This window comes from Rattus norvegicus, chromosome 2 (assembly GCF_036323735.1).
Source record: "Rattus norvegicus strain BN/NHsdMcwi chromosome 2, GRCr8, whole genome shotgun sequence".
NCBI lineage: Eukaryota > Metazoa > Chordata > Mammalia > Rodentia > Muridae > Rattus > Rattus norvegicus.
Window position 1 is genome coordinate 207558302 of NC_086020.1, and position 9294 is coordinate 207567595.

A 9294-nucleotide genomic window follows, 5' to 3' on the forward strand; every position below is an offset into this window, starting at 1 on the left:
CTGTGCCATTTCAGCAGCCCAAGCGCGATGTCTAAGGAACAGGGTCAGTTAAATCTCTTATGGTCATCACTAAGCTAATAGAAACCGCATTGCTGCTATATGAGCAGTTGTACTAAGTGCCTTATATGTACTATTATCAATAAGTTAATTGTATTACATCATTTCCCTTCTTCCCCTTCCTTCAGCTCTTCCCATGTCCCCTCCCTCTAACTCTTTACATGTTTTCCCTCACTCCACAAACTCAGTCTCTTTTCTTTGTGATTATTATTCTCTCCCCTTCTCTCTCCTGTACACACACACACACACACACACACACACACACACACACACACACACACACACCACATACCACAGACAAAAATAAATACCTCCTGCTGTGCCCTTTAGCATTGCTTGTGTCTGTGTGGCTTCGTAGCGGATAACCAGTTAGGGACTCATCCCCAGGGGAGGCTCATTCGTCCTCTGTCAGCAGTCATATTGGCCTGTAGTTCTTTGTCCGGGGCTGGGACTTCCTGACATTGCTCCCATCTGTGTTACTGTGCCTATTGGTGTTGTTTAAGTCTTACTTTGGCAGCCACATCACTGAGGTATCCTGTGGTGTAGTTTCTGTGTCATTCCTAGAACACACAATCTCACAGCAGACTTCCTATTTCTCCGGCTCCTACTATCGTTCCATCCATACCGTTATCCGAGACGAATGTGGTTTTACATTTGATTTAAACTGACAGGGAAGACTGGCTATTTTAACAATGCCCTTTGTTTAGCGCGCAGGCTACCACCCGTACCTCGGTTGTATAGTGATGACCTTAGCTGTCCTTCAGCCTCTGCTGGCAACCTTCAGACCACCTTTACACGACCCAAGGTATGGTCAGATCATGCATACAAACACTCTGAGATATTAGGTCATCAGATAGGCGCTGATTCTTTTTTTCAAAGTGGAGACATTTTGTAGAATGTAGTGAGTGACTGTATTTACACGTCTGGACTTTAAAATGGGTTCCAGATATCCAATTCTCTGGCAACAGGGGAATCGCATGCTTCTTATTTCTTGGGGGTCAGTTAGTATTCCATCACATGAATAACTACTGCCTGATTCTTTATTTTTTGTAGGAGGCAAGTGTTTAACTGGACTCACTGGAGTGTGGGGACAGCTGCTAGAATAATAGCAGGTAAGAAACCGCAGTGCCACTTACTCATACATAATTGCTGGCTGTTTACACGGCAAGTTGTAATTTGGCTTAAATGATTTTAGATGCATTAGTAATTGGGGTAATTGGTTGTTGAGGAGAAATCAGCCTGAAACATTGAAATTCAGAAAGTAATTTCTACAAGTAACTATTTAAGTCATTATTTAAGCTTAAAGGTTTTTTTTTTAAATGACTTTATAACTGCTCTACCCCCTCCCCCTTCTCATTTTCTCACATTTGCCTTTGCAGACAAATTAGGTTATGATAAGGACCAAATGCTCACACAGGACCAGTGCAGGTCCCTTCGGTTGAGATGGGTTAAATGAGCTGGGTACAAGCCCTCTAGCCCTAGGCTGGTTCCCTACTGTTTGTACTTGCAGGACATGTGGCCCCAGAAGGCTGGTGGTATTCCCTGACACACTGTTTTCCTTTCAGTACTGGGGATTGCACCCAGGGCCTCATAGTCGGTGGGCAAGCACACTGCCTCCGAGCTACACCCCCAGGCCTTTTCATAGTTTTCGTCTTGAGACTGGGTCTCACCAGTTTGTCAAGTCTAGCCTTGACCTTTCTCTGTAGCTCACACAGTCCTTGAACTTGAGATCCTCCTGCTTCAGCCTCCCAAACAGCTGGCTGGGTACATAAGCCTGCAGCAGGTACACCTTATCCTGGATCCCTAGGGAGGCACCTGTCACCTGTACATTTCTGTTGCTTGTGGGATGGCCTGGGGGCGGGGGCAGTGGTGAGGTGAGCGTCATTTTTCTCATGCTCCCTTTTCTCTATTGCAGACTCACATTTCTGGAGAGGTAGTTAGGTACCTTTGTTGTTATCGGTGTTGGGTTCGTGCTTCGTACCTGCTGGCTAGTGCTCAACTCCCGAGCTACATCCTTAGTTTGTGCGAGCTTCTTAGCAGTTGATGGATCATAATGTTCTCTCTTGTCTTTTGAAGTCTTACAATAAAGACCAAATAATCTTAGCCCTAAAGATTATTCTTTCATAAATGTTTAACATATATAAAATAAAGATTCAATATATATTAAAATTATATATTAAACATTAAACATTTATATACATATATGTACATACACATGTATATACATGTATTTATACACATGTACATCTATATATGTATATACACCTATATATTATACACATATAGTCTATATTAAACATTAAATATATGCTTATATATGTAGATATACATATGTATATACTTGTATATATACATATATGTACATACACATGTATATACATGTATTTATACATATGTACATCTATATATATACCTATATATTATATACATATAGTCTATATTAAACATTAAATATATGCTTATATATGTAGATATACATGTGTATATACTTGTATATATGCATATATAAAAATATACATAGGTATGTATATCTACACATATATATTTATTTTTTAATACAAGGTTTCTCTGTTTAGCCTTGGCTGTCCTGGAACTCACTTTGTAGACCAGGCTGGCCTCAAACTCAGAGATCCACCTGCCTCCCTAGAGCTAGGATTAAAGATGTGTCTACCACTGCCTGACTAATGTATTTTAATTGATGTAATTACACAATTATTATTTTTACTGGGCCCTGTATTTGAGCATTTTTTTTCTACACAGTGGCAGCAATGTTCCTAGGAATGGATTTACCAGGACTGGATCTCCCCAGTCCACAGAAGACCTACGCAATGATGGGGTTTGTGGTCTGGCACATTGGGACTGAGGTCATTCTGGAGATACATGCTTACCTGCTCTCTAGAAAAGGTAACCTGCTTGGGAAGTCCTACTGTGAGGCTAGAGAGATGGTGTGGGTAGTCCAAGCTTGCAGATCTGAGTTCAAATCTTCAGCGCCCACGTAAAGAGCCAGGCACAGGCATGTGTCAGTAATCCTGGGCTGTGTGGAAAGGGATGCAGGGAGGTTGCTGGGATTTTCTGGCTGCCAGACTGGCTCCAAGTTCAGTGAGAGACCCTGACTGAAGGAAATAAGACAGAGTCCCCATGTGTGCTTGTGGCACAAGTGCAAACACACGCATCACACGCCCACATATGCCTATGCACACATACACCCAAGGTTCAGAAAGTTTGCAACATGTAGTAGCTTGAAATGGCCAAATCTATATCCTACAAAATTGGGGTGTGCCAGGCCTCAGGTTTAATCTTGTTTTTGTGACATCAGTACTTCTGGCTAAAGGTGGCATGGTGGTTGATTTATTGAATGTCATCCTTATAAACTTACCTCGTTCTTGACAGTTGAAATACTGGATGACGATAGAATTCAGATCCTTCAGTCACTAACCGTTGCTGAAGCAGAGGTGAGAGTCTCTTCTCTTGTCTTTTGACACAGATGTTAATGATGGTGCTTTTTGCTAAATCTCAGTTTTTATTTCAGGGTCATGTTTTTAAGAAGGTGGTGTTGGCGGTTTACATATGTGGGAACGTGACTTTTCTCATGATATTCTTGTCTGCAATCAGCCATGTTTGAGCACGAAAAGACTTGTTTTTTTGTGGGTCATGATGATCATCAAAATGAGGAGAGACCTGATGCGTGTACTGACCACCTGGCGCACATACTGATTCAGAAGACCCCTGGGCATCGCTCTAGAGGAATTCTGAAGTCTGGTTTTCTTGGCTCACATTCAAGTGGGCTATATGACACATGCATTGATATCAATCAAGGCTTTATGCGTAATTCTGCACCTTGAAGGGAACAGTGTACCTGAGATGACCTGACTCTAAACGTCCCACGCCAGATTTAAAACAGGAAACTGGAAAGGAAGATAGCAAGTGAAGACAATTATCTCAGGCAAAGAATAAGTGGAGATTGTATCCTTAGGAATGAGACAGGTTTTGTGTAGCCCAGGCTGGCTTCTAACTGATTGTATAACCAAAGAGACCCGGAACCTGTGATCTTCCTGCCTGTGCTTCCTGGGTGGCGGGGTTACAGGTGTGCACCGCTCTATCTGGTTTTAAGGGGACTGTAATTTTCATGCTGCTGCTGCTGTGGTACTTTAAAGAATACATTTATGTTGATTAGTTTATTTTAGAGATTTTTATCTTAGATTTTTTTAAAAAAATTGCTACATTTTGTTTTTATACACATAGATACACACACACACACACACACACACACACACACACACACACACACACACACACAAATAAATAAAACCTACAAGAAAAAACATGCATGTTTTCTGACCAGCGACTGGGACTATTCTCTTCTGTTTGTGTTCAGTACTTCTGGCTAAAGGTGGCACGGTGGTTGATTTATTCAGTGGGCATTTCACTAACATTTAATTATGTTATGGATATTATATTCTCTCTTTAGCAGTTAAATGCAGGTAGGTATCTCCTGATTAGAGATTTCATTTATTTTTTATCTGTGGAGCTGAACCGACATCTTATGTAAGATCAGTCCTTATAGGAGCTAAGAACAAAGTCGTGAATTTCACAGTGGCTAAACCTCGCCCTTGTGAACAGATCTAGCAGGTGTTCTTGTCTCTTGTGAAATTAAACTAACATGGATGGGCTCCTTTGGAAGACAGCCCTGTGCTCTAGTGACTTAGAGGCAATGCGTTTTCCTCTCCTACTAGGTCATTTTCTATCTCAATGTTTGCTATGAGGACCTACAGCCAGTGGGTGGCGCTGTAATACCGGAGGACTCATTTGTTCTGTTCCCATTGTTTTTATCATGGGGCTATTTCCTTACACCCTACCGCTCTGTTTTTTTTTTTTTTTTTTTTTTTTTTGTTTTTTTTTTGTTTTTTTTTTTCTTTCCTTTTTGGAGTAATAGGTGCTAGAAACTTAATGACTGGTGTTATTACTTTCTGACTTATTTGTTTTCTTTGATTATTTATAATGAGTGTTTGATATTTTCTTTTATAGTCTTCTGACCCTGTAGCAAATGAAGATAATTTTGTTAGGCAAAGGAAACAGGTAAAGTTGGACATTTAAAAAATAAAATAATTGGGAGGGTATATTTTATGTTTTTAGATACTCTTTCGGATGATTTCGGATTTCTGCTTGGCTCCAGAACCCTATTTTCATCTCTCAGTAATTACCCCAGTTCATTGTTTTTATTTCTAACCAATAAAGTGAAAACTTTTGGTTTTTCTCTACATAGATCTTAGTTAAAAATAGCTTAGGCTTCGGTAGGAATTTCTTGTGCTCATGGTCAATGAATGCCACATTTCGGTTTAAATATCTCTTGAGAATGTCTTTATTTCAAGAGAAAGGGCTGGGGATGTAGCTCAGAGGCACCGTGCTTGAGTAGTGAGTGTGAAGCCATGCTTCTGTCCTAGCACCGGAGAAATGGCAGAGTAACAATGTGAATCTGTATGAAAAAATTTTCTTTCAGTTTTACATTATAAGCCACTAAAGGCCAAAACATATGTCTTAATAAGTCTTATTTAGTATCAGACAAGGAAAATCCCTTCAGGAAAAGGTGGAATTTGCTTAGGTTTGGTTTGCAGATGGGTGAACTTCTGGACTTCTGATGCCAAGGCCAATATTGTAATGTATTTTTCAAAAGAAATTTTTTTTATTATTTCTTTAATACGTAGGGGCACCCTCTCAGAGGCGAAAGGGAAGTAGGATGGGAGGAGGAACCCTGTGAGGAGAGGCCTGGGGAGGGGAGGGGAGGTAAATATATAAATAAGTTAAGAAAAAAGAACTTTACATAATGACAGGTGGGTGTGGTACCACAGGCCTCTAATTCCAGTGGGAGGCAGAGGCAGGCGGATCTCTGTAAGTTCAAGGCCAGCCTGGTCTATAAGAGAGTTCACCAGGACAGCCAGGGTACACAGAGAAGCCCTGTCTTGGAAAACACACACACACACACACACACACACACACACACACACACACACACACACATCTCTCATATCTCATATAATGTATTTTGATCATATTCACCTTAGCTCCTCCCACATCTCCACTAACTTCTCTACTCCCAAACTGTATGTCTTATTATTGTTTGTTTGCAATAATCTGTGCTGTCTATATCCTCCTGGGTTTCTGGCTGCCCACCAAAGATCGAGGTCAATTTTTCCCAAGCCACACCCCTAAAGAAAACTGACTCGCTCCCATGAGAAGCCATCAACTGTAGGTCCTCAGGTAGGGATGGACTTAGGGACTCCTTCCCACCTCATGTGGACTGGCTTGACCTTGCACAGGAGTTGTGCAGGCAACCACAGTGGTTGTGAGGTCATGAGTGAGGTATCCTGCCAGCTCCCGAAGACACTGTTTCCACCCTGCGCCTTCCTTCCCAGCCTCTGGCACTTGCAGTCTCTGGGACTGCTCTGACGTGGTCCCTGAGCGCTGGGAAAGGGCGTGATATAGATGCTCCACTTGTGACTCATCGCTCCGCAGATGCTTTGACCAGCTGTGAGTTTCTGCATAGCATATTCTTTTTCACGGAGTGGTGTTTGCTCGGGTTTACTCCTCCATCGAGCTGTGCAAACAAATCTGTGCCACTTAATCTTAGTGCGCCCATTTCCCTTAGGAACGGACGCGTTACAACCCTTCTGCTCCCTGTGCTTGGTCTTAGTTTTGCAATAAACAATCTGGGTAGATTTTTAAAAAAAAAAAAGTATACATATTTTTTTTAAAAAAAGAAAAACTAAATGATTTTTCTGTGTCTAGGCATATTGTCAAAAACAGCAAAACCATGTTTTCTTAAAGAAGGGCTATTCTGTAAAATAGAGATCAATGTTTTCCACAAAATAAAAAAGAAATAGTCTAGAAAATCATGGTTAAGTTAGCATAGACTGAGTCTGTGTTTGGCCTTGTCAGCTTCTGGTCTGAGGAGGTCAAGCTGGGGCACAGCGGCCTGTAACTGTAGTGAATATGTGACTCTCGTTCCTGTTAGCGCTTCTCAGTTTGAGGATTCCGGGCTGGAGGTGAGGTGATGCCTCATCCTCCCCACATCCTCCCCTCCCGCCCAGGAGGCTGTAGGAAGGCAAGCACAGCAGATACCAACTAGGAAGCCATGGGGGCCGTGTGGCTCTTGGCTCCAAGTCTGTTTATCTATGTATTCTATTGAAGCAAGGGGGAAACGGGGAACAAAGGCCCTTGTTCAAGATAATCCATTATTAATGGGACTGGAGAAACAATTCTTTTATGTTCATTATGAACTGGATCAGCCTTCTCATAGCTCCCACGTCCGTCCTTCCTTCCCTGTGTAACCCCTGACATACTCATTCGTCGGCCCACAGTGTCGGTGCTCACCCAGCCGCACTGCCTTTCTGTTTCCGTCCTAGCCAGAGCCTGCAGGTTCACGTTTTCCATTCTTTCATCTTCCTGGCACCTCCTTGTCCTGTTCCCGACACTGATCCCTCTTTGTCAGTGGGTGCTGAGGTGGGAGGGAGGCCTGAGGAGCCACAGTTACTCCCGAATTCCATGTTTGTGGCAATGGGGTTTGTCTCCCGGGAGTCGTCTTTGTCGTCTTCAACAACCTATCTCATTAAACTTCTGAGTGAAATGACACCAGCCAAAGGTGCTTGCTTTGTACATGTTGCTGGTAAGGCCTTTGCCACTCGATTACAATGTTAAACTTTTAACAGTTTTGCATCTGAAATGTGGTTTTTTTTTATTATTATAAGAATATATGATGAAATAGCTCAGACACACCTGACGGTTCTTATCTGATTCTCCTGTTGTGCGAACCAGCAGGATCAAATGTGTGACGAACTAAGGTAGAATTCAGGTCACTGGGTGGGGGCCGGGTAGCTAGGGGGTGGGAGTTATTACTAAGGAAGGTTAAGTTTGTGTCGGGGAAGTGATGATTGCACACTGTTCTGAATGTGTTCAATGAACTGAATTCTGCACTGAGAGATGATTGACATGGGAATAACCCAATAAAAACTGAGCAAAACGTTCCTGGCAGCACTGTTCCTATCGAATGGTGGGCAGTTCAGGCCACATGTCTGTTGACAGAGGAATGCCGTGTAGAGTGTGTGTACAAGTAGAATATTGCTCAGCCAAAGGAGAGTAAGACACTGATACCCGCTATCATGTGAGTGAACCTCCAAAGTACTATGCAAAGTGAAAGAAGACAGAACAAAGCTTGACTGCTGAATGGCTCCTTGGCTCAATCAGTAGAAACCGAGAGAGAGCACTGAGGCTTGTTAGGGGCTGGATGGAGGCAGGGAGAGGGGCTGACTTCTTAGCGGGTGTGCACTTTTATTTTGGACCTGACGAAAATGTCTTGGAGCTTGGTACGGACACAAGATGAGAGCCGAGGATTGTCCGTCTTAAGATGGTTTTGTCTTTTCAAGCGACGGTGGAGTCACATCTAAAGGCAACCGCACTGTGTCCTGCTTCCCTGTGTGGACCTCAATAACCTTCTGGTTTTCATTCAGGCCCTGAATGACTTACTCTGAATGATCAGAGTAAATTTCCTGAAACCGTGCATTCTAAGTACATGATGGTCACTGACATTACTTTTCTTTCAACATCAAGTATTTTGATGTTCAAAAAAAAATATAATGTTTTGAGTAAGTCTCTGCCGAGCCCTACAAACAGACAAGACAAACAACTGGTGTAAACACTGGGACTTTTTGTTTCTAGAGCAGGAGGGTGTAAGAAGGTTCTGGCAAGGAATATACACTCAGATGGGGTTAAATAAAAATCTGTTTTGGACCCAGGGCCCTGTTTTTGCTTCTGTCCCATCAAGATAGTGGCAACCAGGGTGCTGCCGAGGGTCAGGTCCCAGCTGAGGTTTTCTGGCATAGAAACCTGGGGCACTCAAAGCTTAGAAAGTGGCAACCCCCAAGTATAGGTTGAGAGGATCATTTGGAAAAAAGTCTGAGATGGGGGACCTTAATTCCTGCCTGCTGCTATGTCTGAGTCCTGATGTGAAAGGAGTTGGTAACTTTATACTCGGTGGTCAATGGCTGAATATGTCTCCTTGGGATGCAGTACAGGAACAAAGAGCATCTGGTCTCTCTACTTTGTGTTGTGTAGTCAAGGCTGTAGCAAGAGCCCATATATGCCATGACCATCTATGTAGACAGAGGAGTCCCACTGTTTTTTTTTTTCCCAAATGTGGAGAGGTTTAATGAGAGAAGAAGAGTAAAAGAGGGGAGAAGTAAAGGT

At 42.6% G+C, this 9294-nt stretch overlaps 1 protein-coding gene across 3 annotated transcripts in view; it reads left to right on the forward strand.

Annotated features, from left to right (window-relative positions):
• Frrs1 (ferric-chelate reductase 1) overlaps positions 1-8075 on the forward strand; it is a 60591-nt gene extending 52516 nt beyond the window's left edge. For 2 of the 3 annotated variants that reach the window (XM_039103831.2, XM_039103832.2), the window contains 5 exons: positions 765-862; positions 1111-1169; positions 2818-2961; positions 3448-3509; positions 3587-4348. In XM_039103831.2, the coding sequence (XP_038959759.1) occupies positions 765-862; positions 1111-1169; positions 2818-2961; positions 3448-3509; positions 3587-3679 (456 nt within the window). In that variant the 3' untranslated portion in view covers positions 3680-4348. 3 annotated transcript variants of the gene reach the window in all.
• The last annotated feature ends 1219 nt before the right edge of the window (positions 8076-9294 follow it).